The sequence below is a fragment of the Megalops cyprinoides genome, chromosome 2 (assembly GCF_013368585.1).
Source record: "Megalops cyprinoides isolate fMegCyp1 chromosome 2, fMegCyp1.pri, whole genome shotgun sequence".
In the NCBI taxonomy this organism is placed as follows: Eukaryota; Metazoa; Chordata; class Actinopteri; order Elopiformes; family Megalopidae; genus Megalops; species Megalops cyprinoides.
Genome location: NC_050584.1, coordinates 50,922,487 through 50,950,465, shown reverse-complemented (window position 1 = coordinate 50,950,465; position 27,979 = coordinate 50,922,487). Strand labels below are relative to the sequence as shown.

At 51.1% G+C, this 27,979-nt stretch overlaps 1 protein-coding gene across 4 annotated transcripts; it reads left to right on the top strand.

Moving 5' to 3' along the window:
* Window positions 1–3: 3 nt before the first annotated feature.
* Window positions 4–27,764, top strand: prrc2c (proline-rich coiled-coil 2C). Of its 4 annotated transcripts, none has more exons than XM_036516847.1 (34): window positions 4–403; window positions 5,010–5,180; window positions 5,912–6,089; window positions 6,533–6,645; window positions 7,188–7,313; window positions 7,513–7,814; window positions 8,008–8,090; window positions 8,700–8,839; window positions 8,946–9,033; window positions 9,967–10,144; window positions 10,233–10,764; window positions 11,078–11,250; window positions 11,450–11,717; window positions 11,853–12,063; window positions 12,230–14,605; window positions 15,640–15,794; window positions 15,985–16,139; window positions 17,409–17,739; window positions 17,960–18,045; window positions 18,526–18,720; window positions 19,023–19,274; window positions 19,559–19,651; window positions 19,762–19,863; window positions 20,107–20,293; window positions 20,757–20,963; window positions 21,422–21,543; window positions 22,185–22,333; window positions 22,682–22,916; window positions 23,207–23,317; window positions 23,431–23,637; window positions 24,813–24,916; window positions 25,200–25,326; window positions 25,546–25,770; window positions 25,965–27,764. In XM_036516847.1, exons 2-34 carry the CDS (start codon window positions 5,066–5,068, stop codon window positions 26,226–26,228), a joined length of 8,190 nt encoding a protein of 2,729 aa, XP_036372740.1. In that variant the 5' UTR covers window positions 4–403; window positions 5,010–5,065; the 3' UTR covers window positions 26,229–27,764. The 4 variants fall into 4 exon arrangements, with proteins under 4 accessions (XP_036372740.1, XP_036372732.1, XP_036372723.1 ...); XM_036516839.1 differs by having other exon boundaries at window positions 22,152–22,333; XM_036516830.1 differs by having other exon boundaries at window positions 15,589–15,794.
* Window positions 27,765–27,979: the final 215 nt, after the last annotated feature.

Below are 27,979 nucleotides of genomic sequence, written 5' to 3'. Positions count from 1 at the left end.
TTGGCGGTCTGCCATCTTTGATTGTGCGACAGGCCGCGGCGCGAGCGGGGCCTCACTGAACTAAGCTACAGCCGCTCCGTCTCTCACGAGACAACGGGGGGAGAAAACGAAAACGAGACGCCCGAGTACCGGAGACAGACACACGCCGACAATCCGACATCGTCCAGCTAACGCGGGGCCACGCGAAGAGAGCTGACAAGAGAGACGCGGAGGAAGCTCAAGTAACAGGGCCCCGGCAAAGTGAGCGGAGGTAGCGAGTAGTAGGTTGCTAGCCGACTTAGCTAGCTTGCTAGCTTTTGTAATCTGCCGGCCGTTTCACACAACAAGGAAAAAGCGGGCCGAAACAAGCGCCTGGACCGGCTTTGGCCAGGAGACAAGTTAGAGAAGGGACCGGCGGAGACAGGTATGTTGAGCCGCGAAAGGGCGTTCGATTTAGGGGGGACCGGAAAAAGATGGGACTTGGGAAGGAGATAACGAGCAAGAGAGTAGGTCCACGGTGATGGAGCTGAGCGTGATTGTGTTTCAGGGGCGAACCGACTAAGGTGTGGAGCCTGGTGGTTCCAGACAGTTGAAGTAGCTAGCCAGCTAACGTTTACAAGATTCGCTAACTAGGTAGTTAGTTCGCTTCAGTTCGAAACGAAAGTGGATGATTTGGCATTACTAACTGAATTTGGCCAACTACCGCAGTATCCAGCTAGGCTGCTAGTTATCAGACAGTGCAGCTAGCTGCACAACTAGCTAACTAGCTAGCTAGCACACTGAAGCGTGTCTAGGGCTTTTAAGGCCATCGGGCCTCTCTGACCCACCCAGTCTGCCTGAACTGGTCCATTGAGAGACAACATCAGCTTGCCCGGTCTAGTCGACCGGAGGAAATTGCACACTGGCCCGTGCCTGCACAATGCGCAAATTGCTATCAGGTGTGCTATTATGCGCAAGTCAGTGGATCCCAGTTAGGCAGTTCAGCGATCCGATACAAAATTCCGACTGATCACTTAGTGGAGATGTTGAAAATGCAAATGCATTCGTTCACGAGCCTGACTTTTGTGAATGAACGCCTTTATGTCGCTGGTTACACTTAACTATTGACGTCGCAATAGCATTCACCTTCAACGTGTGCGTTTTTAGGTAACCGCAAGAAAATACGGTGACGTTTTCTCATGAAGCACACCATTGACGAATCCTCCCGAAAATTCCAGTTGTGTTAGTGTCACCTTGATAGCGAGTCAATCAGATACTGTTATTGCTTAGTTACGACAAACCAGTGAGATTTAGTCTGTCCCCAGAACGACTTGGCAGGCCGTCACAACAACTTTGTCACAATTTTATACTTGTAGGCCTTCCCGTCAATGTTAATGACTGTAGGGGTGTCCGTTTTTCATAATATTCGGATTGAAGTACAGGTCATTTTACCTGCATTCAGTTACTGTGAGGAAATTCCCATCAATGCTATCATATTGCACCTGTCATGTAGAAGATAGTCTCCGCTGTGATACGCACCAGTTTCCTGTAAATGAAAGTGAGGTGTTTTATTGGCAACTATAATGGATTGCAGTTCAAAGTCGCAGAAAGCACATACCAGGTTATGAGGTATATTTTTGTGAGAAGACCTATTTAATAACATCCACAAGGTGACTTATTGTGCATTATATCTGAGAGACGTTGGTACTCTGCCAAGTCCTCACAAGGAAAGGCATTTTAAGAAAGCGGCTGGTGATGTTGTCAGAATCATGCAGAAATGAGTGACACCATTAATGGGATGACACGACACACCAGGCGCCTGGTCTTTGTGCCTGAAATTTTTACAGAGGTTTGCATCAATTGACCAAAGGAAGAAAAGTAAGATTGGTGAAACTGCAGTCTTGTGAGTCATATTCCCTTTTGTGGGTATAGCATACAGACTGCATTGGATAGGCTGGCTTTAGTCAAGAAGAGCAGGGTGCCTGGGGAAAATGCAAAGCTACACTCCAAGTTGAGGGTATTTCTTTTGAATGACAGCAGTGCATATTGCAGTTAATTTGATATTTGAAAATTCTGCAGTTCAAGGTGGAATGATCAAAACCATTTTTTTTTCTGAGTGCTGTGTGAAAATCCAGTTCCTTTTAAATAGTGACTCACTTTAGAGTCCACAATCACTCACTGTTTCAGGCTGCAAAATGGACCATTTTGATGAACTGTGTTTTATGCAGGTCCTCAGGTTCTTCACAAGTTTTGTTGAGCGAGAAAAAAAACTGATTTTCTTTTTGTTTTCATTCATAAACGAACATTAAGTATAAGTTGAGGTCTCAATATTCAATCTCATCCCTGGTAATTAACTGAACTATGTAGGTAGCTTGAAAGAATGCTTGTGTAACTGCAGAGAAATAATTAAAATCATTATTACAAGTTTGACTTAGTCCAAGAAAACATTTTCACTTTCATTTTCTTGACACATTTCATTCAGTTGTTGATAAGGACGCCCATTTTTTCCATCATGAGTCATTAATATGCTAGTACCAAACCTCTCCAAAACTTCTGAAACTAATCAAATTATATTGTAGTACTGGGTTAGTGGATAAGGGGGATCTTACCTGCCATCCATTTGAGATACTATTGGAAATGACACTGATCCATTTGTAACTGTATCATGGAATGATTAATAATTAAAGTTGAGATTAGTTAGTTATGTTTTCAAGAACCCAGAGTTCATCATATATCATTTAAGATTTTCATTTTTATGCAAAAGGAGGTGAATTAACTTAAATAAGTTAGTTCCATTGTTTACTAATTCATTGAATTGAGTTCAAGCCAGTGATTTCTGGGATTTAATTAATAGGCACCAGTGTGGCTATGGAATTCCACTTTGTAATGGGCAGATGGTAATCCTTTCATTTGAGTATATTTAAATATTTATTTAATGAATTGAGCATGAAAAAGTGGAAGTGGTGTACGCACATTGCCCCATACCCCCTTGTGCTTCCCCACAGTAAATGCCCTTTCTTGAACTACATAACTTTAATGGTAAGCATTCAAAGTGTATCAGCATTATAGTATATTGAGAGGTGCTCAGACTGCAGAGTTATAATTAGTTGAAAGCAGGAGGAGGGGTGGGGGGTGGGGGGGGGTCCGGGTCGGGCAAGCCAGAGCGCAGTGCGTGAAGTGCAGAGGTTTTTAACCGTCCTGGGGGGCTGCAGTTTGGTAATGGCAATTGTGAGTCAGCTGTGACAGCACTGTGAGTGCAGTGGCTGTCCTGATTGGCCCGCACATCTGGAAGGCAGATGGCTGGGGGAACAGGGGTGAGGCAAATCCACAAGGAGGGATGTGCGGGGATCCCACCCAGCCCCACCGAGCCCCACTGTGGCCAGGGCTGCAGGGACAAGAAGATGCCTCTCTTCGGGCTTTGCAGATTTGCATGTGCCGCTGGCGTTTTATCAAGCGCAGTCAGTACTGAAGACGTGTGATTCCTGCTTCCTGTCTCTGATTTATATCCTTGCATTAAGGTGATGGACCCTCTTTCTGTAAGCAGTGCGCAGAACTGCATCACAATTAAAGTGTGATAAATCTGATGTGTTTTAAGTGTGTGGGGAGGGTGTGACTCGAGGAGGACAGTGGCACAGATGGTGCGGCAGTGGTGTGGGCAGGCAGAGTGGAGCGATGTGTCTGTGTTGCAGGGCTTGGAGTGGAGGCAGTGTCCTTGGCTGACTTTGCTTCTCGGGGGGCTCCGGCTCTGACTCCTTGGCACAAGGGACTGATTTTGCACGGGAGGAAGTGGGCCTGCGGTCGCCTGCTCTGCTTCTTATCACAGTCTCCTTTTAGCTGCTCTGCCTTTGTGTGGACGCAGCTGAGACAGTATCCTCACTGAGCAGCAGGCCATGCAGCCGTCTGGGGGGGGGGGGGGGGGGTGAGGAGGAGGAGGAGGGGGGGTTCATCCTGTTTTTTCCTCCTCCTCCACAGCCGAAGAGAGCAAAGATGACGCGGCTGGGATTGTCTACCAAATGAGGCGCATGCTAAATTCCAGCGCACCTGGCGTGCTGGATGCGTGCTGTTAACGTGTCCGGCGTGCTGGCCAGGCCGCGGTGGGAGTCCTGCGGGGCGGCCCGGTCCCGCTGGCTGCGCGCTGCCGCTCTGTGAGCCTGACACTGCGCCATCAATTATGAATGGCCCCCATGTGGTTTGCGGGACGCTCTGGCCCAGACACTGTCAGCCCCTCACTATTAGAAACCGTGGTCATAGCAACCTCGCATGCTTCGCTGATTTCAAGTATTGTGATTTAAAGACGTAGCAATCTCCTGTCAGGTTGCCAGACTGCAGCACAGCACCGATCATTGTCTCCCACGTGACTCAGACTGCTGCGTGGAACATCTCAAGTTTTACAGTTTGTTTCATAGCCTACAGTGGTTTAATTTCAGTCGATGGTGCTGCTTAGTAGTTCAACAGTAATTGAATCATGTTATTGTCACAAAGCGTATTATTCTGTCATGTATGTAGTCCCTTTTAAACACATCTTTACTAGCAATCAGAGAAAAATATAAGTAGTTCTTTATTGAATCCCACCTTAAAACAGTGTTATGTGAAACTTAACTGGTTGCAGTGTTTCAGAACTCAACTTCTGGCCAGAAATTAGTTGTGTCAGCATTTCGGATTCCACCCATGTCCAGTCTTTAACTGTCTGAGAACTGGTATTTTTTTGTGTCCATAAGCCATAAATGCATTCAGGTTGTGCAAACTGTTGACTTGTGGTGTACAGAGTGGGTCTAGTGCAAATTTATGGTCTCTTCCAACCTTAAAAATAAGTTGTATGCAAAGAAAAGCCTAAACACACAGGGATCAGCTGGTACTACTGGATCACAGCCTGTGTGACCACAGTAAATTGGTATGAAAGGGTTGTGTGAGGATGTGTCTGTATTTTCATAGCCTCCATGATGTGGCTGAGGGAGGTTTTGGGTAACAGGGCAGTTGAAGGGTGAGTTAAGTGCAGGGGGATTCGGTGTAACGTCCATGGACTGACTCCCCGCTCACGCTTTCTGTGTTAGGAGGCTGGTTCTGAGGGGTGAGGCCGGAGGATCAGACTCAATGAGTTTCCAGCGAAATGTCAGAGAAGTCAGGGCAGAGCACCAAGGCAAAGGATGGCAAGACCAAGTACGCAACCCTTAGCCTCTTCAACACCTACAAAGGCAAGTCACTGGAGACCCAAAAAACTGCAGGTAAGCTGAGCTCTGCTCTGTCACTTCACTGAAATGTAGCTAATGTATCATTTGCTCTAGTCTGAATTATCGGTTTTATATGTATGCTGTGTAAATGTGTTCAGTGTTAAAAGCTAATTCTTTCATCTGTTCATTAGTAACTGAAAGCAATTTAATTGAGTAGTCCACGAACTGCTCATTTAACTTGATTAAAACTGCAAAACTGTGCTTAGCACCATGTTACATTATGCAAGATTTTGCCTACCCACTAAACAGTCACCTCACTTAATATCCTATGGGCTCTCTGAGAGAAGGCATTTTTTACAAAGCTGTTTGACTTATTGTAAAACATTTACAGTGGGTAGAAGCACTTCTCGCAGACATTAAGCCAGTAGCTTAGCTTGCGAATTTATTGCTCTTACAATGCAAGCCCTGCCATTTTGGGCCCAGGCCACCCCATTTATTTAGGAGAAAAGCAAGTCTGCCATATTCTAACCATGCTTACAGCACATTACCAGCATAGTTTAGGTCAGGGTTCTGGGATTGTTTTGCAATAAGGCTATTCTATGGGTGGGAATCATGAATCATGTTTTTTTGGAGGGGCAGATGCACACTACTGTGGACCCTTGCACCTGGCAGAGTGTCAGGACATACAGCTATGCACAGTATGGTCCATTCAGAAAAGTTACTTAGCATGTTGTCAGTCTGTGTGTCTGGATTGGCATAAACTCCGCACTTCCTTTCTGCCGCAGTGGCTGCCAGACATGGGCTCCAGAGTTTGGGCAAAGTTGCTGCCAGTCGGCGCATGCCCCCTCCGGCCAACTTGCCCAGCCTGAAGGCGGAGAACAAGGGCAACGATCCCAACGTCAACATCGTACCCAAGGACGGCAGTGGCTGGGCCTCTCGGCAGGACCAGCCAGGCGACGAGCGGTGAGAGCCCACCACCCTACACAGGCGCGCACACACACTCACACTCACACACACACACAGCTCCAGTGGGCTTTAAATGTGTTCAGCAGCAGCAAGAAGAATGCCCATCAGTTTTCTTCACATGTGTACTCTCTAATAAGTAGTTTATAGGGAAGCAGCACAAGATCCTTATTGCTGTTAAGATATCAAATGCCAAATGTCAGGGATAATGCTGAGAAATTTAGCAGTCTGCTGTGAAACATTCAGTGATTCAGACACCTTGATGCAGATCCTTAAAATAATTAAGATAGCATAGTTTTCACAGCTGGCCAGTTGACTGTACTGTCTGTGGTCCCTGAGGAGGACATGTTGGCGATGGTATGTTCATTTTCATTGTGAGTAAAGCTATTTGATGTTTAGTTCTGTTACATTGTGTGTAAAGCACATTCATATTCATGTTTCAGGCAACAAGAAACCCCTCCTCCCCAGCCCAAGCAAGGGACGCCTCAGTCTCAGGAGGTGTCTGTGGGGGCCAGCCGTTCTTGGGCCAACAATAAGCAATCCGGATCGGTAGACGGTAGGTCACCATGCTGCCTGTTGGGTTTGAGCCCTCCTCAAAATGTTAGTATTGTCATAAAAATTGTCTTTAAAGATTCACTTAATACAATGTTAGAGGGAGACATCGCAGTTACTGTTTGTGATTATACCTGTTATCTGTAAGCAGGTTGCCATCATTTTAAGTAGTGAAGCTGCTACAAAAAAGGCACAATGTATTCCTAAGTGCTTTAACTGTGGGTTTGCACTCTACTTTTAATAAATTGGTTTAAGTTAAACCATTTTAGTAGAGAATATGGCAAAGCTGTTTTATGTGTAGTTTTTTAGCCTATAGTTATTTGTAGCCTATAGTTATTTTAAATCCCCTGTCCAGCCTTATAGTCATTGCTATATATTAAGTGCAGACCAACTTCTCTATTCATATATGAATCACCTTTTTAAACAAAGTGACAAAGAACAGTCTTTAACATCCATGTCTTGAATGATATTAATCTGGACTGAAATAGCAGCCCCTGGTGTGAGTGCGTTAATGAGACATTCTGGTTGCTCTGCTGTGTGTCACAGGAACACCCAGGGTGAATAGCCAATTCCACCAGGAGTTCCCCAGCCTGCAGGCAGCTGGGGAGTCAGAGAAGCCTGGGGAGCCGGAGGAGGAGCCGTACGGACCAGGCCCCAGCCTGAGGCCGCAGAGTAAGCGCTCAGCCCAGACCGTTTCCTCAGGCTCCCTTTCACATACATACCTGTTGGAGTTTAGATACCAGGACCTCAGCCCTAGATTGAAAGCTTGTGCTGCAGTTAATCCAGTATAATGTAAATTAATTTACCAAGATAAGCATTGTTCTGCGTGTGTGTTTTCCCTCCTTAAGTAATGCTTCTTTCTTTAATGTAGATGTTGGCAGTTGGCGAGAGGGCGGGGGCAGGAATCTGAACACGGCACCTAGCCCTCCTGAGATGGAAAGCAAGGCCGCAGAGGAGGGGGGCGGGCGCGGCACGCCCTCCCCCACCGCAGACGCCGACGAGCCCCGCAAAGCCCCCGGCGAAAGCAGGGACAAGCGAGAGTCCAGGGAGAGGCTGCCCCAGTGCGCCCAGCCTGCCCCTGCTCCCCAGCCCAAGCTCAACGGGGGCCAGCAGCCTCCGGGGGGCGTGCCACCCCAGTTTCACCCTCAGTTCAGAGGCATAATGCCACCTTATGTAAGTGACATTACATGACCTGGGTGGTTAGAGGTACTCTGAGATAAATCAGATGATTATCTTTCGATTCAAGGGAATATTTAAAATGTTTCACCCCAGATGCCGGATAGGGGGCCTCTGGGAAATGAGGCCCTGCACCCGGAGAGGGTTGTCCATTATGGTATGTACTAAATGTTTCTCCCTTCTCTTGTAGATGTTCCACGCTTACCCTAGGATGCCCTTTCCCCCAGTGCAAGGCAACTTCAGATACTCTGCGCCGCAGCAAGATGGAGCAAAGTGAGTTGCCCGCCTGCTTGACATTTCAGATTCCTCAGCCTGCATCTGATTTCAGTGTGTACTGATGTAGCAGTGTTTGTGGAAAGTGAAATTACCGTTTGACAAATAGAAGAAAAAAGAAAATAAAGAAAACGTGTACCTCAGATGAAAGGAAATGAAAAAGCTTTCATAAGGTTGATTCACTGGTAGTGTGTAGATTGTGTCTGTGTTTGTATTTCCTTAGACATTGTGTGACCAAACATTGGTGTCATACTGCTTTTTTTAGTTTATTGAATTTGGATTGATTGGTTTTTGTCTTTTTGAAGTAAGTTAGTTCATAGGAGATTTAGACTGAAATCTTATCTTCCTCAGACAAGCGTTTCCACTGCTAAATGATCAGGATATACATTTTTTTTATTGTTTTTTATATGCATAGCATTCTCTGAATTTTTTGCCACATGGCATATAATGTAAATGTGACCAGGAGTTCATGGAGAATAGGTGGAGACAAGTCCCATCATGGTAAAAAGATGTCGGTGCTATATTTGTTGTTTTGACACTGACGAAAGGGATTCACCCTTGGATGATTGAGGTGACAGTATGAAATGTGACGACTCCTTCCGTCTGCAGGGGCCCCAGAGCTGCCGGGAGGCCCCCGCAAGGTCACTCTCAGTCCTGGCTTCAGGACCCTGACCGGCCCTCCATCATCAGTGCCACGGAGCTTAAGGAGCTGGACAACTTGGACACAGAGGCTGATGAGGGCTGGGCAGGTGAGTGTGAAGGGGCTGAGGGAGCTGAGGTATCGGGGGTGGGGGGGCGACTAACAGGTAAATTCAAATAACGCAGAACATCACAGAGCTGTTCACTGCTGTTTAGGAGCCCAGATGGAGGTTGACTACACAGAAAAGCTGAACTTCAGTGATGATGAGGAGAATCAGGCTGGAAAGGAAAAAGGGGACAACTGGTGAGTTCACTGCAGGGGGTCTGACCCGGCCTTAATCCTATTTTTTGTTTGTCAATTCAAGCTTAAGCAATATTGGGTTGACATTATTTATTCCACAATGCTGTGTACACTGTGTTTGCAAGTGATGTATGAAAACGTGCATTAGTTTCGTACCTTTTGACCATGTGGATTAGAGATCAGTTAGGGCTGTGCGGTATATCCATATATATATATATATATATATATATATATATATTATAGCCAATATATAGCCAATTAAATTATACTGTGCACACATCAATATGTTCTAGAACAGTACACTTACTCCTGCCTCTCTAGAGAATGTCACATACCAAACACATCACACGCTGAACTGGTTGGTTCTCACATGGTACTTATTTGCATAAAGTTGGGCATTCGCCATCTCAATTTCGCTTGCTTCACCAGATTCGCTCTGATTTCACCCAATCGGAGCAAATTTCACCCCCATACAACCTGAATGAGAGCGAAAGCGTACCATCACATTCTCCGCGCAACCCCGCCCCCACTCTCCCTCTACGTCTGTGCGCAAACCCGGCCCCACTCGATCACGCAAGTTCTCCTGCAACACGTAGGGAGACACAGTGCTGGTCCAAGCTGCCAATATAATTTTTCATTTGCATGTTTTGCAGCTGTATATTTTCAAACAGGGAAGGAAACCCTGTCTTTGCATTTTATTTTAATCACAGTCTGTTTTAATAAAACTGCTTGTGACATCTCACATGTGGCTTTGACTTACAACTGAACATTTATCCCGCTTCGTAGAAAATAGCGCGATATATATCGTGTATCACCATTCAGCCTAAAAATACCGAGATATGATTTTTGGTCTGTATCGCCCAGCCCTAAGATCAGTGCCCACTTACAGTTGGAAGCTACTTTTTATTTGAACTTCCCTGTACCTTCTGTGTGCAGGGAGTGGATGAGCAAAGTGGAGCGCATGCGACCACGCAGCACCGATGGCTCAGAGGGCTGGAAAGAGGGGGCAGAGGAGCGAGGGGCGACCAAGGACTCTTGGGCGGACAGCGGAGACCCCAGAGCGCCATCCCCTGGCAGCAGGGGGCAGTACGGCAAGACGGGCCCGGATTACCAGGTCAGCGGAAAGACTGCGTTTGGAGCAAAAGTGCCCTCGGTGAATGTGTCCTGTGGTCTAACCCGGGATCGCTCCCGCTTTCCTCCAGGGACAGGCTCCGGGACGCGGCATGGCCGGAGGCGCCCCTCGGCCGGGAAAGCAGGCCACGGCTCCCCCTGCCGGGGAGGACGACCTGGAAGCCTGGCGCCAGAAGCGCAAGACGCAGTCGGAGCTGTCGGAGGCTGTGGAGCGGGCGCGGAGGCGGCGGGAGGAGGAGGAGCGCCGCATGGAGGTGCAGCGGCTGGCGGCCTGCGCGGAGAAACTCAAGCGGCTCAACGAGAAGCTCCGCCCCACCGAGGCGCAGCCCTCGCCCACGCCGCAGGAGGAGTCCAGCGGCTCCGTCGCCGAGCCCTCCCTCCCGCAGCAGCAGCAGCAGGCCCCGCCTCCTGCAGCCACCCCCACGCGGGACAAGCCGGAGCCCGGCGAGCAGGAGGAGAAGGAGCGGGAGTTCGTGCCTCACCAGCCGGACGCCTCGGAGGGGCCGGCGCGGGAGCAGGGCGGAGACGGGGACGCCTCCGCGACTGAGGAGAGCGTGCCCGAGAGGCCTGTGAGAGAGAGCTTCGGCACGGAGGAGAACCGAGGTAAGGAGATGATGGGGTCCTCCTCCCCCTCATTACATTACATGACATTATGGGCATTTAGCAGATGCTTTTATCCAGTTAGTTTTTTTTTAAACAGTGTTATCCATTTATACAGTTGGATATTTACTGAGGCAATTGTGGGTTAGGTGCCCTGCCCAAGGGTACAACAGCAGTGCCCCGGCAGGGAATCACACCGGCAACCTTTTGGTCATGAGTCCTGTTCCTTAACCACTACGGTACACTGCCGACTGTGCCTCCAGCACACTCTCACAGCTCACAGACAGGCTTCTGACTGGGCTCTGTGTGTTCGCAGCAGAGGAGCCCCTGATGGCCTTGCCTCGTGTGGACCCCTCCAGCCAGGAAGACGCCCCTACGCTGACCTCTGAGGCAGAGGGAGAGTCTGGCTCGGCGGTGCGCCCCTCCCTCACCTCCGGATACTCCAAACAGTTCCAGAAATCTCTGCCCCCTCGCTTTCTGAGGCAGCAGGTACGGGTGCCTCAAGCGATGAATGAAGGCTGATTCTCAGTGAGATCAGTCACAAATGAACCCCTCTCGCTCTTGACTATAGATGAGTTAGCCTAAATACAGAAGTGGTCATTCGGGGTACATACCTGTATGAACGTTAGTTTAGAGGGAGTGTACTGAAGTTAACCATGGAGTTAACCCTTTGCTGCTTGGCTTACAGGAGCAGCTGAAGCAACAACAACAGCAGTGGCAGCAACAGCAACAGCAGCAGCAGCAGCCACCACAGCAGCAACAGGGGGGTGCAGTCTCTCCCTCCGGGGCCCCAGGACCCCCCCCACAGCATCGCTCTCTCTATCAGCCCCTTGGACCTCACCCCCAGCACCTGGCCTCCATGGGCTTTGACCCCCGCTGGCTGATGATGCAGTCCTACATGGATCCCCGCATGATGTCAGGCCGCCCTCCTTTGGACATGCCTCCCATGCACCCAGGTACATTAACTCTGATCGGGCTGCTGGGTAATTTTAAAGTTTCGTGTTCATTTGGAAATTGGTGTGATTCATTTTGCTCCAGCTCAGCCAGGAAAGATTTTGAGTGGTAACAGGTCCTTGCTCTGCATCCCACAGGGAGGATACCCCCAAAGCAGCTGGTGCGGAGAGACGCTGCAGATGGTACCAGTTCTGGCTCGGACTCGTTTGACCACCTGACCCGACCCATCCGGGAGCATGGGCACCCCAGCGAGCCGCGCATGGTGTGGGGCTCTGACCCATATCCCCAAACCGAACCCATACCCTCTGTCACACCCCCCAAAGGACGGGACGACACCAAGGAGCCAAGGTAAAGGAGGCCTCTAATTCTGCTTTTCACAGGAATAAAACCTGATCATGTCATAGTGGTATTTTCTTGGCTTCTGTTTTCTTTACTTGATTTTATATGGGCACCATTAAAAACATCTTGAAAGGGGAAGTTGTCCCTCATGGCCTCTGTCTCCTCTCCTTTGCAGGATGGATTCAGGCCTGGAGATGGAAAGGGGGGTCCCTGCTGTTTACTCCCAGGAGCACAGCCCTCTCGAGCCAAGGGGGAAGAGCGACTTTTTCCGGGACTCCTCTGAACCCCTGTCGGCCTTCAGCTGCGGTCCGGAAGAGGCGACAGGCCTGTTGCAGACGGACAGGGGCCCTGGAGGGGCGGTGTTCGAGCCCCAGGAAGCCAGCCTGGCCTGCGGAGAGGAGGTGGAGAGCCTGGGTCGGTCCCTGCTGAAGAGGAGCATCTCGCAGGGGTCCAGCCACTCCTTAAAACTGGACGAGCCACGCTTCGAGGGTGTCCCGGCTCCCCCAAAGTCACAGGACCTCCCAGACACCCCAGAGCCGGCGGATGACAAGTGCCGCAAAGAAGTCCCCTTCTCTCAAGGACCCTCGGGCAGAGACAGGGCCACCCCGCCCGCAGAGGGCCCGCACAAGGTCGACAAGTTGCCCCTATCGGCCTCTAGCAAGCAGAAGTCGGACGTCCGCTGGGCCCCGCGCTCGGGAACGGGGCGCAGGGAGGGGGCGGCCGGGGAGAGGCCGGTTCGCCGCTCGGGACCCATCAAGAAGCCCGTCCTGAGAGACATGAAGGAGGAGCGCGAGCAGAGGAAGGAGAGGGAGGAGCGGCACGAGCGCGGCGACCGTGCCAAAAAGGACACCGGCGCCAAGGCCGCGTCCGCCGCCGCTGCCGTGTCCGAGAGCCAGAAGCCCCCCAGCGAGGCCAAGAGGGAGCAGCCCACCACCCCCGAGCTGGAGGAGGCGGTGAAGCCTCGTGCAGCCCAGCCACCGGCGGGGACACAAGCGCCGGCGCCCCAGGAGGAGAAAGCGGACAAACCCCCAGCGATAGACAAGCACCCCGAACCCAAACTGCCCTCTCGCAAGGAGTCCAACCTGCCTCCCAGGGCCTACCGCAGGGAGGAGCGCGAGAGGGACCGGGAGAGGGAGAGAGAAAGAGACAAAGAGCGAGACAGAGACTGGCCCGCCGATCTGAGCCACAGGGGCCGCGGCCGAGGGGAGTATTACTCCCGGGGCCGCAGCTACCGCGGAAGTTACAGTGGGCGAGGGAGGGGGAGCCGGGGCCGCAGTCGGGGGGAGTACCCCTACAGAGAGTCGCGGTCCCGCTCAGACCTGCCCCTGTCCGCCTCAGGGGGCGTGGGCTTCCGCTGCAGGGAGGAGAGCGAGACCCGCAGCGAGAGCTCCGACTTCGAGGTGATGCCAAAGCGCCGCCGCAGGCGCGGCTCGGACACGGACTCGGAGAGCGAGGGGCACGAGTCCGCCAGTGACACGGGCGCCTCCGACCGCGAGCCCAGCGCCAAGCCCAGCCGCCCGCTCCGCCGGGACCTGCCCGAGGCGCGGCGCGGATCCAAAGCTGCTTCGGGACTGGCGGGGGGGGCGTCGTCCTTCTGCCCGCCTCACATGGCCGACAAAGTCGGCTCCCGCGAGGACGAGGGCCGGCCCAAACCCGGCTTCCTGCCCAAAGGAGAGCCCTCCCGCCGAGGAAGAGGAGGATTATACAGCCGCAGGGGGTCAGGCAGGGAGCGGGGCACCCCTAGGTCGGTCCCTCTCAGGAGGGCTGGCATCAGAGAGTCCTCACAGTGGCCTTCCAAACCTATGGAGACCTTCCGCCCTGAGGACGCCGACACCTCGAGGTTTGACAACCCCGCAGCAGAAAGGCGGACACCTAAATACGAGGGCAAGAAATTCGGAGAGGCGGGGCCGAGCAGCCGGGAGCGACCCCGCAGGCCCCGCCCTGCCCGCCCCCCCAGGCAGGACAAACCCCCGCGCTTCCGCAGGCTGAAGGAGCGCGAGGCCGCCGTGATGGCCGGGGAAGCCGTGGTGGAGACGCCCGCTCCGGACTCCCTATCTCCCACCCTCTCCAAGGCACCGGGAGGCGCAGCGACGCCGGCCGAAGGCGGCGCCCCCGAGCTCCCCGCCGTCGGAGCGGCATCGCCTGACATCGGCTCGACCTCCGTCGCTGCCGGGAGCAAGTCGCCCGATTTGTCCAACCAGAACTCATCGGACCAGGCGAACGAGGAGTGGGAGACTGCCTCCGAGAGCAGCGACTTCAACGAGAGGAGAGAACGCGAGGAGAGGAAGGAGGCCCTGGAGCCCGCGAGCGCTGCCCCTGCCAGCTCCGCTACGACCCCTCAGGGAGCAGGGGCGCAGTGCAAGGGCTCTGGGGAGGGAGGGGTCACCCCCAAACGGGAGCCAGCCACCACTGCCAAGAGGAGCTTCTCCAGCCAGCGCCCCGTGGACAGGCAGAACCGGAGGGGTAACAGCGGGGCCAAACCGGGCCGGGGGTACGCAGGAGGCAAGGGGGAGCGGCGGGGAGGTTCCGGAGCCAAAGCAGCACGCAGAGGGTGAGTGTATGACAGGACGGGACTTGAAAACAGGAAACTTCTAGAGTAAATGTCTGATTATGCCTTCAAATGAAGCTGCATCACATCACTACTGACACATCCTTGATAAACTCGCTGTTCGTGGGTTCACTGCTTCTCTTTACCATTTGCCTGCACTATTGTTTCCTTTTATGGTATCTTTGGTGCCTTCAGCTGCCCCCTCATTTGTGCTGCTTCCATATGCTCTTCAATGTTTTATTTTACTCTCCTGTCTGTCCTGCTTCTTTGACAAATGCTTGCATGTTCTGATTAACCATGTGACGACTGCGTTGATCATGACAAGGTTCCTGATCTATCTATTCGGTCATTAACATCGTAATTTCAGAGGTTTCGCCATGTCTTAATCTGCCTTAAAGATGCTCATCTGTGCAAGTACGTTTACAACCGTTCATGGCATAAAAAGTAAAGTGTCTAATGCTGGCATTTTTTTCCATTGTAAATAAGGCAATGTGGGTTCAATTTCTGTGAATAGCTCCCAGTAAGCTTAGTCTTTTAGAGCATGCAGTCCTTGGTCTGTTTCTGATATTTCTGTTTATGGAGTCAGCTCATAATAAAAGACCACCAAGGTCACCATCCGCTTGTTTTGGTCTTTGTGAATAAGCAGACGGTAAGATGCAATTCATCCCTGGTGCCGGTTCTCTTATCCTGTACGAAGTCCAGAGAAATTCAGCATTCAGAATGGAGTGGGTTGAATGATTCAGCCCCACGCTTTTCCAGCCCTGCATCTATATCCAGCTTGAGCAAAAAATCGTGGCATAAGAGATATCTGTAAAACTGGCTTCACGGAATAGCGCATGTGGTGTTTTTCTAATTGGCATATTGCTAGTTCTGCTGGGCTTGCTAGTGTCAAAGTGGCGAGCCTGTCCTGTCTGTCTTTTCTTTTCTATCCCTCTCTGGACTCTGTGTCGCTCCGATTCTCTGTCTCTGGGGGTCTTTATCCTCAGGCCGCTCGAGGAGCTGGCCCAGGAACTGACTGGTATCGATCCAACCAGCAGTGCCGCCCAGAACCCGGATGTCGCCCACGGAGGCCCGGGCCAGCGATCCGGCAAGGATTCCACCGCCCGCCGCAAGGAAGAGGCCAAGCAAGCTGCTAAGAAGCCCAAGGAGAAGGCGGATGCTCTGTCCCAGTTTGACCTCAACAACTATGCCAGTGAGTGTTCATGCTCCAGCCCTCCCGTCCAGCTCAGCAGCTGCTGACTGTCCTCAGCAGTCCCATACTGTAACTTTTTGTGAATGTTGTGGGTTTTTACTTATTTTAAATCCATTACACAAAACTGGCACAGAAGCTGGCTTGTCCTGTACAGATGAAAAAACTCGCATCACTACCTGTGTTGCCGCAGGTGTGGTAATCATCGATGACCACCCGGAAGTGACGACCCTGGAAGACCCCCAGTCCAGCACCAACGACGATGGGTTCACGGAGGTGGTGTCCCGCAAGCAGCAGAAGCGGCTGCAGGACGAGGAGAGGAGGAAGAAAGAGGAGCTGACCATACAGGTGCCCATGAACGCCTTACACTCATCACTACTGCCTGAGCCTTATTGACCACAGCCTAAGACTCGTCAGTGTAGCAGATGCACCCAGCATTGTGTTTAAGGAAATGGAAACGGGGGAAATTTTCCTGTATTTTATTGAGATCTCTTACTGTGGCAGAAGCCAACATCAGCAAATCAGAAAAGGAAAAATATTTATTTAAATTACCACTAAGGCATCTTAACTTTAATAATTAAAACATAAGCACCGTATGAAATATAAACATTGACTTTCAAAAGGAATGCAAACTAGTTGCCAAATGGGAAAAAAGCACTGTTTGTACAGGGGTGAGAAAGTCTTAGCTGAAGAAGAATATTACCATATTTGATAGCAAATTTGCCCCTCAAAAATAGTGTCTGTCATAGTCAAATATAATGTCTCAATTTCTCCTTAAATGTTGCTGATGATGCACCAGAAGCTGTAATATGCCTCCTCAGCTGCACTTTTCCACATTGGCCTTTGGTGTCTATGTCCTCCTTTACGGCCATTTGTGGGTTTGGATCCCTGGTGTGGATAAGCAAACCAATGGTAAACAGTGTCAATGTGTCATAAACACATCTTCCACATACACATGTAGTCATTATACAAACTGGCCCAAGTGTACAGGCAAGACTGGCAGTCACAAGTATTGCCATGTCTCTGATTTGTGGAAGAACAACATTCCATAATATTTAGAATATCAGGGTAGTTTCTACTTTCTTTTGGAAAATAGTATTACTCCTTGCTGGCAGTGTGGCTTAAGTAACTTACATTATTTTGACTTCTAAAACCCACCAAGTGTCAGTTAATAATTACTCAATTCGTATGTAGGTCACAGGGAGATCACAGGGGGCACTTTTGAGGGGGAAAATGTCCATTTTATACAGTGGTAGAAGTGATAATCTGACCGATTGGCCTAATCTGCTAATTAAGGTTTTGTTTAGGGAAAAAACGAGCATTCCTCCCAGTCCAATGGCAGGGCTGCGCATGGTGTAGGATTTCTACAACTGAGCCCTATACAGACATTAACTCTGACTCTGTTTATACAGCATCTGAATGTGTTAGCGTGTCCCCCTTGCTGCAGCTGCACTGAGTGCAGTCTGTTACTGCTGGTGGGCCAGGAGTTGTGTGTGAACCTGGCCATCAGAGCCAGGGAATCTGACATGAAAAGAATAGGTTAGGAGTCTCATGGAAGACCCTTGATGTACACTGGTTTCTTCATTTCTGATTGGCTTCCTTGCCTCTTATTGTTAGAACTGGAGTAAGAAGGGCTCCAGTGAGAAGGGAAGAGGTGGAGGTTCTAAGCTGCCTCCTAGATTCGCAAAGAAGCAGCAGCAGCAGCAGCAGCAGCAACAACAGCAGCAACAGCAGCAGCAGCCAGCGATTGCAGCTCCCCAGCCCACACACCAGACCCCCTCTCAGCCAACAGGCCAAGCACAGCCCCAGGAAGGCTCTGTAGCCCTGCCCAGCTCTGTGGACTTCTCTGGGAAGACTCTGCCCGCTGGCCAGTCCCACAGCACCCTGGGCACAGAGCTCTGGGAAAACAAGGTGGCAGGCTCGGCTGTCCTCTCAGACATTAAAAAATGTGAGTGTCTGCTAACAGCTCCTTCAGAGATGCCTGTTCTTTGAAACGGGTACACTCTTGAACTCTTGCTTTATTGAGTTGCGTTGAGCTTTAGATAAGTGGCAAGATATTAATGTTTTTTAATACTTGGTAATATATCCTTTTACTTGTATACTGTACTGCCTTTCAAAGGTGAAGTATCTTTAAAGACTGATTTGGGTTGCATGCATTTATTTTTCAGTGGGACCCATCAGCCCTCCCCAGCCCCCCTCAGTCAGTGCCTGGAACAAGCCACTCACGTCCTTCACTGGCACCGTCACTCCAGAGGTGCGCTAACGGAGACTATACATCTGGTCACCATCACTCTGTGGCCTTTTGCAGCCGAGCTGTTAAGAGACACGTCTAGCTGCGTGTGTCTGCGTATATATATGCGCAAGAGTGCACGTGTTTGCAGGGTTGGTGATGGATGGGTATGTCAGTGCCAAATGACATCACTGGGAATATGAATGCAAGTCATAGTTAATGAATGTGGTTTTGGAACTGTATCGATTAAGCGTTTGTCAATGGTGAGTTATAGATTAGGCTTGCTGTCTGCTACCAACCGAGAGAATGGGCCTCCACCTACCTAACGTGGATGAATGCTTCAGCCAGCTGATTTAATTTAGTGATGTATCCATCGACTTGTGCACGGCTGCTTGAAATGCTTTCAGAGGAGTTGGTTTTTAAATAGCATGCTATTTTTATCTGATGAGTGGATGGGATGTGAAAAGTCAGAAGGTTAATTGTTTGGATATGGTGCGGGAACAGGGAGTGAAGCCTGGAACGGAAGGGGCTGTGGAGCTGGGCATGGACAGCATCCAGTTCGGGGCCCCGTCCTCGGCAGGCAGCACGGACAGTGACGGCGTGCCCGCTCTGCTGGACAAGGGCGCCGAGAACAAGCTGCCGGAGCCCAAAGAGCAGAGACAGAAGCAGCCCCGCGCCGGGCCCATAAAGGCACAGAAGGTACCGGCCGCACCCTCCCCCTCAGCCTGTCACCGCGGAAACCCCCCACCTTCCTCTGCCCATACCTTTATCCGGTCTCTTACCTCAGCCTCTCCCGATTTCCTCCTAATTACTGAAAACCCCAGTTTGTCTCAATCAGTGAGATGTGCACAGGCGCGCAGTATGTTTGACAACTCTGTTAAATGCCTGTGGTTAATTACCCTAGCCAGTGGCCACCTTAAGCTCTTTGCCTTACACAGGATGGGAATCTTATGGTCCCATTGGCAGTGCTCTGTTTAACTCTTCCCGCTCTCACCCCCCAGCTTCCAGAGCTCAGTCCCCCAGAGACGAAGGAGTACAAGCCGGGCCCCATCGGAAAGGAGCGCTCCCTGAAGAACCGCAAGGCCAAGGACGGCCGGCAGTCGGAGGGCGAGGGGCCCGACAAGGGCGGCCCGGGGGGCAGCAGGGGGGCCGACTCCAGCTCCCCAACCAAGGAAAACAAGGTTCCAGAGCTGGGAGGCGACATAGAGGGCATGATCACTGCTCCATCCGCGGAGTACAGCAGTGGCTCCAAGGTGAATATGAGACCACTGTGACGTCTCATAAACTGGCATACCTTTACCAGTTGTTGTCATTTTCTGTGTGCATCTTAAAAGAGGGATACCTACCTCTAGCATTCTTTGTGCTGGTCAGCATTGAGGTGCTTTTGAGGACTAATGAGAGGAATCCGTTCGGGATGTTTTCTTGTTTAGGGGACGCACAATTGAAATGTCTTTGTGCGTATTGCCGAGAGGTGATATTTACTGTTGAACAGCTGCTGGTGCTGTGTGCTAATGGCCTTCCGCTTTGTTTCCGCCAGGAGTCTGTGACGGACTACACCACCCCGTCCTCATCGCTGGCCGACAGTGTCCCCACAGGAGGCAGCAAGATAGAGGAGAGCCTGGTGGCCAATGTGAGATTCCTCACCGACACACAGACACAGCAGCCCAAGAACTTTGCTTTTGACACCAGTTGGCTTATCCAGGACCGTGATAATGAGCCTTTTGACTGTGCGTCCCTCAGGTGGCCCTGCCCCATGCCCTCCCACTGCCCCGCAGAGAGGCCCTGCAGCAGAGCTCCAGCCTCACTACAGTCTCCCCTGCCACAGTGGACCTCACCCTCAAGGTAAGAGACCTGCTTTCCCTTCCACACTCTGCACCCATTAACCCGTCTGGCACTGAACTCGCAAGCATGGACATCAAGGCCTCTGTGTTACTTCTGTCCGTCTCAGAGGAAGGGCTGTTTCGGGGGTAGCATAATCCCAGCTCAGTAGACGTCTACTGTCTGTCGACTGTATCGAATAGTATTGGTTACCTCTGATTGGTTGCCTGCCTTAACCCTGCCCATTACTCTCTCCTGAATGGATAGATGGAGTCGGCACGTAAAGCGTGGGAGAACTCTCCTAGCCTCGGAGAGAAGAGCTCGCCGGTCACCTCCTCGGCCTCGCCCATCACCAGCGGTGGCGGCGGAGGCAGCGCCTCCTACAGCTCCTTCTCCAGTGCCTCCATGGCTCAGATCCCCGTGGCCTCCGTCACCCCCAGCACCTCCCTGTCAGGTGAGCCTCCCAGTCTGGGTGTTGGTGGGGTTCTTTGTGCCTTCAGGCTCTTCTACAGTATTAAATATTAAACATGAAGCAGATTTGCTGCAGGGTTTGGGTTCCACCCCTCTCAAAAGTGCCCAATAAAATTACTTTCTGTTTCATACAAAGAATAATATAATGTGGATAGTGGGTTGTGTTAAGTTGCATACTAAAGCACATTTGCACAGAAATATTTTTAAGGAATTTTGTTTGCTTCTAAATTAATTATTACAGGTAGATACTTTATGCTGGTTTTCTAAGAAATACATTATTCTTTATTGATATCTTTCCATGGTAATAATAATTACTCTAAATCCATGAAGTGCATCTTATACAATGCCAAATACACTAATCTACTTTCATGTTACAAAGTTGTCTCTGGTTTGAATGCAAGTTCCCTTTTTAAGAAGTGTGTGTGTGTGTGTGTGTGTGTTGCCAGGGTCTGGGACGTACACCACTTCCTCCCTGAGCACGAAGACTACCACTGCGTCGGACCCACCCAACATCTGCAAGGTGAAGCCGCAGCAGCTGCAGGGCGGGGGCATGTCGGGGGGCAGCTTCTCCCAGCTGGGCTGCGTGCCCTCCCTCCTCCCCCAGCAGCAGCAGACGCCGCAGGTCTTCGTATCCCAGTCTGCAGCTGCAGCAGGTGAGTCCCCTCCTCCAGCCCCAAACCAGCACCCACACCCTCATCTCTCTCTCATGATTCACACCCAGGTGCCAGTTACCCTGGGAACACTGACCTCAAACACTCACTCCATATTACAGTGGCCCCCCAGTTACAGGATTGACATATTGAGCTACAGGAATAAAGCAGTTAATGAGGATGATTCCCAGTTGGCTGTGAATTGACCTGGTGTGTAAGAGTTTATTGGAGCACTGGAGATGGTGGCCATGAGTGTGGCAGAGAACCATCTGACAGAGTATCCGTCTTTGCGTTTATTCAGATAAGTGCTTACATGATAAAACATCTATATTTATTTTGCATTGTTTTAATGGAAACAAATATATGGTGGTGGCGCAAAGTTAGTTCTGAAGATCTCTTTCTCTTTGTAAGCAGTGTGCACTGGCCTGCTGTGGAACTGATTATGTCTGATGTCTGCCCAGGTTCTGCAGCCCAGATCCCAGCCTTCTACATGGACACCGGCCACCTCTTCGGTACAGCGCACCCCCGCCTTGCGCCCCCTTCTCTGGCCCAACAGCAGGGCTTTCAGCCTGGACTATCACAGGTACGACCAGTGCAAACCCGCCTGTCTGACTCAGAGCTGGGTGATGGCTTAACACTGCTCGCTCTGTGTTCAGTAAGAGCTAACCTGCCTGTTGCTGGTGAGTCTCTGAGGCCAGGGCATCAGCTGGCTTCTCAGGGCTCCCTGTGGGCTCAGCATTGTGTGCCTAATGTTACATCCAGAGTCCCACCCAAGCTCACTCCTACTTGCCTTTTCATGGTGTGTGCTACCTGCTTCTGAAACTCCAGCCACTGCCATGTGAGGGCACCCTTCTTGGGACAGGCTGTAGGGTATAGGGAGAATTGCCCGTTCTGGACAGCTGCTGGCAAAGAGCTTTGTGTGACTTTGAGTGCACACACCGTGTTTTGTGTTATTACCAGCAAGCTGGCTGTAAACAATACTGTCACCCATATCAGCCTAGAAAGCAGGTGAAATACTTAATTGAGGTTAAATTAAGTTTAAGCTTCTTGAGCTGGTAGAAGCGGCTAAAGCAGAGTGCCTTGTGTGAGCGTGCAGTGTGTGTGTGTGTGTATGCATACTGTAGTCCTGGAGCGTGGCCATTGACCCTGTGCTCTCTCTCTCTCTCCTGGTTATGGGACGGTTCTCCTCAGGCCCAGTCTCCATTGTGTGATTTTTCCTTACAGCCGACAGCGGTGCAGCAGATCCCCATCCCCATCTACGCGCCCCTGCAGGGTCAGCACCAGCACCAGCACCAGCCCCAGCTGGGCCTGAGCACCGGCCCTCCCGTCTCCCAGCCCCAGGACCTCTTCAGCTCCTCGCTGCAGCCCTACAGGTCAGCCCTAACCCGGGTCGTAGTCAGAGTTTACAGGAACATACAGCTGTGTGGGTTCTGCTGTTACTGAGCTAGGATGCCTCCGCTGCACCTTCACAAGGGTCTTGTGTGTGGCTGGGAGTCAGATGTTGCTCTGGATAAGAGTGTCTGTTAAATTAATGCAATGTAATGAAACACCAGACTGTGTACTGGAATGTTCTGTATGAGCTAGATGAGAAGGCGCTGAAGGAAATGTAAAACATTAGGTAAATTCAGGTGTGTCTCGCTCCATAAACAGTTATTTCCTCCTGCAGTGCAGCTGAAAGAGCCTGTTGCAGAGTGGTGAGCTTTTCTCTGTGGCTCTTTCAGGTCCCAGCAGGCCTTCATGCAGAACAGCCTGTCGCAGCCGTCTCCCATGATGCTGTCGGGCACGGCCCTGCACAGCTACCCCGGGGTGCAGCCCCCTGAGCTGGGCAAGCCGCAGTCCAGCCTGGCCTTCCAGCAGACCTCCAACACCCAGCACATCCCCATCCTGTTTGAGCCGCAGCTCAACCAGCCTTCCGGCCTGGGCGGCTCGCAGCTCATCGACACGCACCTCCTGCAGGTCCGTCCTGCTCCCTTTGTGTCTGTCTGCTGAACATAACTTGGGCTTTAACTCCATTTCACACATAACACAGATGTTATGTAGGCAGGTTAGCCTGGTCATTGGTTTTAATTACTCACTTTCATTTCAGCATCAGTGAAGTGAGGGGAGTTTTTCCACCTCTGTTTAAACACTGATGGAAAGCAGACCTATTTGAATACATCACAAAGTGTGTAGTTTTTTTGTTGCTGCTGTTGTACAGCTAGTGGTTATGTTTGAGCTGTTTCCTGACAGCATTGTTGTGTGTGCAGGCACGGCAGGGTCTGAGTCAGCACTCGAACCTGTACTCGGGACAGGTGCAGCAGCACGGCCAGAGCAGCTATTACAGCTCCACCCAGTCCCCCAGCTCCGCCCTGCAGCAGGTAAACGCTCTTTCCCACCACCTTGCCCTCATACTCACTCAGCTCAGTGACAGTTCATCTTGTGCCAGAAATGAAAAGCACAAATGGGATTATGGGTTTTTATGTCCAAGCAGGTGACGGTCCCTCTCCCAGGCTCCCAGCTCTCCATGCCAAACTTTGGGTCGACAGGGGGCCAGCCTCTGCTCGCCTTGCCCCAGTCCCTGCCCCCCACCCCGCCCCAGCCGCAGGCCCAGAGCCTGAGCCGCCAGCCCCCCATCAGCCAGCCCTTCCGCGGGCTCATGGGCCAGAGCGGGCACAGCATGATGCAGCCCTCCAGCAAGGTGAGAGCCAGCAGGCATCGAGAGTGCTGTCACACCACCACCACAACACTGCGTTTGCGTTCAGTCTCTGTAGGTTCCCAGCCTTGGAAGGTTGTTTAAAAAGAGACCACGGCATGTACAAATGCTTCATGGTTTGCAGCTTGCACCTCCTGTGAGATTTTACAGCTGATTGTGTTTGACAGTCTGCTGAACAGCTTGTCACTTTGAATAACAGGATGACTCAAGCTTCAGCACTAAAGGGGATGTGTATAAATGGGCTGTTAAAGATATATACTGTACTTAAATGATTATTGGTGCATTGTTTTGTCACAGAAAACATTTCGTTTACTGCAGACTTATATTTGTGTAGTCATAGACCTAAGCAAGAGCCTTGAAACTTGACATGAAAGTTGACACTCTAAAAATACTTGGCCCGGTCATCAGTGAGATTGGTAAGTGACCTCACCCATGCTGACTATTAATAGATGGCAAGACTCTCAAAAATACTTCCTATACTGGGCGTCGTTACCCAAGAGGTGTAGTTGCATTTTAAAAGGATTTTTTAAAATGCTTAGTTAGCAATAACAAGCATTGAATAGACCTGACCATTGAATTTACTAATAGGGGGTTGTATTCACTGTGTGCGCCTTTTTGTGGCTCTTTGTATTTGTATTCATACAAAATGTAGGTCATGCCTGTCTTAATTCTCTGTGACTTAATGACTTAAGAATTTGGGTGGTATGTGGAATGTGCCGTGTAGTTAGCCATCTTGTGATGTTGAGCTGACTGGCTTCACTTTGATGTCGTGTAAATGTAACGGGTGGTCTCTTGCGTTGTGTGTTTAATATGATGTTACGTGGGCCGGCGAGCGAGCGAGTTTCGAACCGAGGTTCTTACTGCTCGCTGCCAACCCCTTAAAGCCAGCGTCGTTGCCAGTTGAGCTAAAGGCAAATTGCCGTTAGCTTGTCGGCAACAACGCTACTTAACCAGGTCTCAGGGGGAGTGACGTAGCCGCTGCAACCACTCGGCTACCTGCTACCCGCTACCTAAGGCTTTACGCAGGACTCACACGAGCTAATCACTTCAGCTCCGCTACATAAAGGTTGCCCCCAGCTAGACAGCAAGTGCCGCAGATAGAATCGTTTCTGCTTCCAAATGCGTTACCATTGATGCAGCTGTGTTGTTGCCGTGTGCAGATGTGTGAGATGGATTTGAAGCTGTTCGGCAGCGGGATGGATGTGAAGCCAGGTACCCCTCCAGTGAGCGCCCGGAGTACCACCCCCACCTCCAGCCCCTTCAGGTAACACCCCCCTGCTTCACAATCGTTTCTCTGGCCTGCAGGACTGAGCTTCTGAAGGGATCCCTTCCTGGATTTGCTGTGCTGCTCAGCAGCTAATCGTAACTGCAGTAACCATGCAAGCATCTTGAATCATAAAACCAAAATGACTTCTTTTTCCTCTTGAAGTTTGTTTAATAGGAAATAAGCTTTTCTTTTCCTTGTTTTTTTTTTTTTACTGAAATGTGTGATCTGATAGAAGCACCTTTCTAGCTAATTCAGATGTTACCCCAATGTTACCCTACAGGGCGAGCTCCACCAGCCCCAGCAGCCAGACCAGTAAGATGAACAGCATGTTGTACCAGAAGCAGTTCCAGTCAGGCTCTGCCGGCATGCGGATCCCCCAGCACTACCCAGGGCAGTTCACCCCACAGGTGAGGGGCAGCACAGTGGCAGTGATATATACATTTGTATCTTCAATGACAGTAAATACTAGGAGTATGGGATCCATTTGGGGAAACCCCAGCCTCTTATCTTTTATGCTACAGTGGTGGTACCCATTGAACAGCATACCAGCCAGTTTTGCCTGTTGGATAAGCAAAGAAAACGTAGCTCATCCAAAATCCTTCTTCCCCCCCATCCCCTTGCTTCAGATGCTGTCTCAGCCCAGCCTTGTCTCTCCGCTGGTTCGCCCGCCTCACTCGAGCTCATTTCCCGGAGGGGTACAGAGGACTCCGCTAGGTCCTCCCATGTCCCCGTCCCTGAGCGCAGGCCTCATGCCCCACCCCAGGCCTCAGCACCCACCCCGTGGCCCCCCTGGGCCCCCCCTGGGCCCTCGGGGGACCCAGGCAGCACTGAAGGCAGAGCAGGACCTGAAGGTCAGTGAACACAGAGCGTTAGCTGGGAGCAACTCCCCTCTGTGCTTATGTTACTGTGAAACCTTAACTCCTGATGATCCTAATGATCTCTGCGCATTTGAAGCAGAGGAATCTGCATATGGGATTCTGCGGTTTGTTCGAAAGCAGTATGTCCCGTGGGCTGACGGGGCTTTGTGGGTGTGTCTTTCCGCCAGGCTAAGCAGCGTGCCGAGGTGCTCCAGTCCACCCACAAGTTCTTCTCCGAGCAGCAGCAGCAGCAGCAGCAGCTCAAGGCCCCGGTCAGTAAGCCCGCCAGGGTGGACGGAGGCGGGAAGGCGGTCGACAGCGTGGCCCCCAACCACCAGGGGGTCCAGTCCGAGCGGCCAGAAGCAGAGAAGCCCCCCTCCCTCTCCGGGGCCAAACCCGTACGGACTGGCCCCATCAAGCCCCAGTCCATCAAGCCTGAGGAGGGAAAGTAGAGCAGACCTCGGCTGCCTTGTCACAAACTCCCTGAGGGACACCGCCAGAACCTTGAGGAGGGGGAAAGAATTCCACTCGCGCGCGCTTACTCACACTCACTCACTGACTCACTCACGTCACCCTCTGGGCTGTCCCGCAGTAGGATCAGGAGGAGTGTGGGGAGAGGGGGGGCGTCTCGTCCCAAACAGCAGCTACCCAGGGGCACTGTGTATAGCACCCTTCCCATCCTCCCTCTCCCCCACCCTTCCTCTCCCAGGGTCCATGGTGGGTTCTGTATTTGTGTTGAGTTGAGCCCCTCGTGATAGTGGTGGAGAGGAGCAGCACAGCAACCATGGCTGTACATGGAAAAGTGTACAATGAAGATATAAAAGTAAAGAAATTCAAATCGCTGCTGAGTTTGCAATTTTCTTTTATAGCAATATATAATTTTTTTTCCATGCTTTATTTTTCAAGTAGAATCACATGTATTTGGAGGGCAGTTTTTGTTTTGATGAATCAATTTTTTTGTAGTAAAAAACAATCTAATTTAAAAAAAAAAAAGGTGTTTTAGTAAGCAGAAGCTGTCTTTCCTCTCGTTCCTCCAGTAACTAATCCGAGACACGTAGAGAACTAATGTTGAGAAATGAGCAGCACCATGTCGATTACCTTGGAATGGAACACTGCATAGTTGCCACACGCACCCCCCCCCCCCCATCGCTGAACGTTTTAACCAAGTCCACCGAGAATCAGGAGATATTTCGTTTCTGTCTTTTTAATTGCCTGGAAAGGAAATGTGAAGTTGCTGAGGAGTGAGTGATTGACTGGTTGCAGCCTCCACTGTAAGCCTTCCTTCCTTGCCTTTCCACCTCATTTCCACCCAGAGATAATCCGTGAGGGTGTGTGTGTGTGTGTGTTTGTGTGTTTGTTTGTTTGTGTAACAGGGGGCAACTGTTCAGGTCTCCCAGGTGACCGTGCTCAAAGGGTAGGCAGTGCCAGGGTGCTAGGAAACCCACAGTGTACCTGCATCCTTCCCCACAGAGGGCAGAGATTGGCTTGGGCAGCAGGAAAGGGGCTCGGCAGGTGGCGTGAACGGTTAGGCCGGCTCTTGTGAACTGACTTGCTCCTGTCCTGAGTGAAGACCTCTCGCACCACTGGTCCTCCCGCCTGCCCCCAGAATCGCACACATTTCGGGCTGTTAGGAGGCTTCCTTTCTCCCACTCTGGTCTACTTCTGATTAGGTTGACGACTCAGATGACACTTTAGATGCGAGATCACGTGACGTTGATTGCAAGAGGAAATCATGACAGAGGAGGGTTTGGATCAGTTGGGCTTTTGATTTTTTTTTTTTTTATATATATATTAGCAGAGATCAGCGTGTGGTGTTAACTCTAGGGAGGGGGGGGGGTGGCCTCGTAGTTGAACAGAACGGTTGTTCAGATGTGTTTGGCCTGACGGACATTTTTCTGTTGTGAAGAGACCCCATGCCTATCCTCCATCCTGTCCTGTCTTGGCTCCATCTTACCAACAGTGCTTTCTTCCCCCCCCCCCCCCCCCCCCCCACGTTCTCATCTCTGGTCTGCAGCTGTGATGTGGATCTGGTGGATTTGTACACTGTATGCACCCTGCTGGGGATGTCCAGGCCCCTCCAGCCATCTTTGTGAGGAAGAGAAACATTGTTGTGGAGGATGGGGAAGGGAGGGGCAATGCGGTTGGATTGGTTTTCTTTTTTTTTTTTCTCCTCTTTATTTTTTTGTTTGTTTTACTTGTACAG

Coding starts and splice junctions, on each gene's coding strand:
- prrc2c (XM_036516821.1), top strand. CDS start 5,066: ATGTCAGAGAAGTCAGGGCAGAGCACCAAGGCAAAGGATGGCAAGACC. Junction 6,646..7,187: donor GCAATCCGGATCGGTAGACG/GTAGGTCACCAT, acceptor TGTGTGTCACAG/GAACACCCAGGGTGAATAGC. Junction 20,964..21,421: donor CCAGTCTGCAGCTGCAGCAG/GTGAGTCCCCTC, acceptor ATGTCTGCCCAG/GTTCTGCAGCCCAGATCCCA.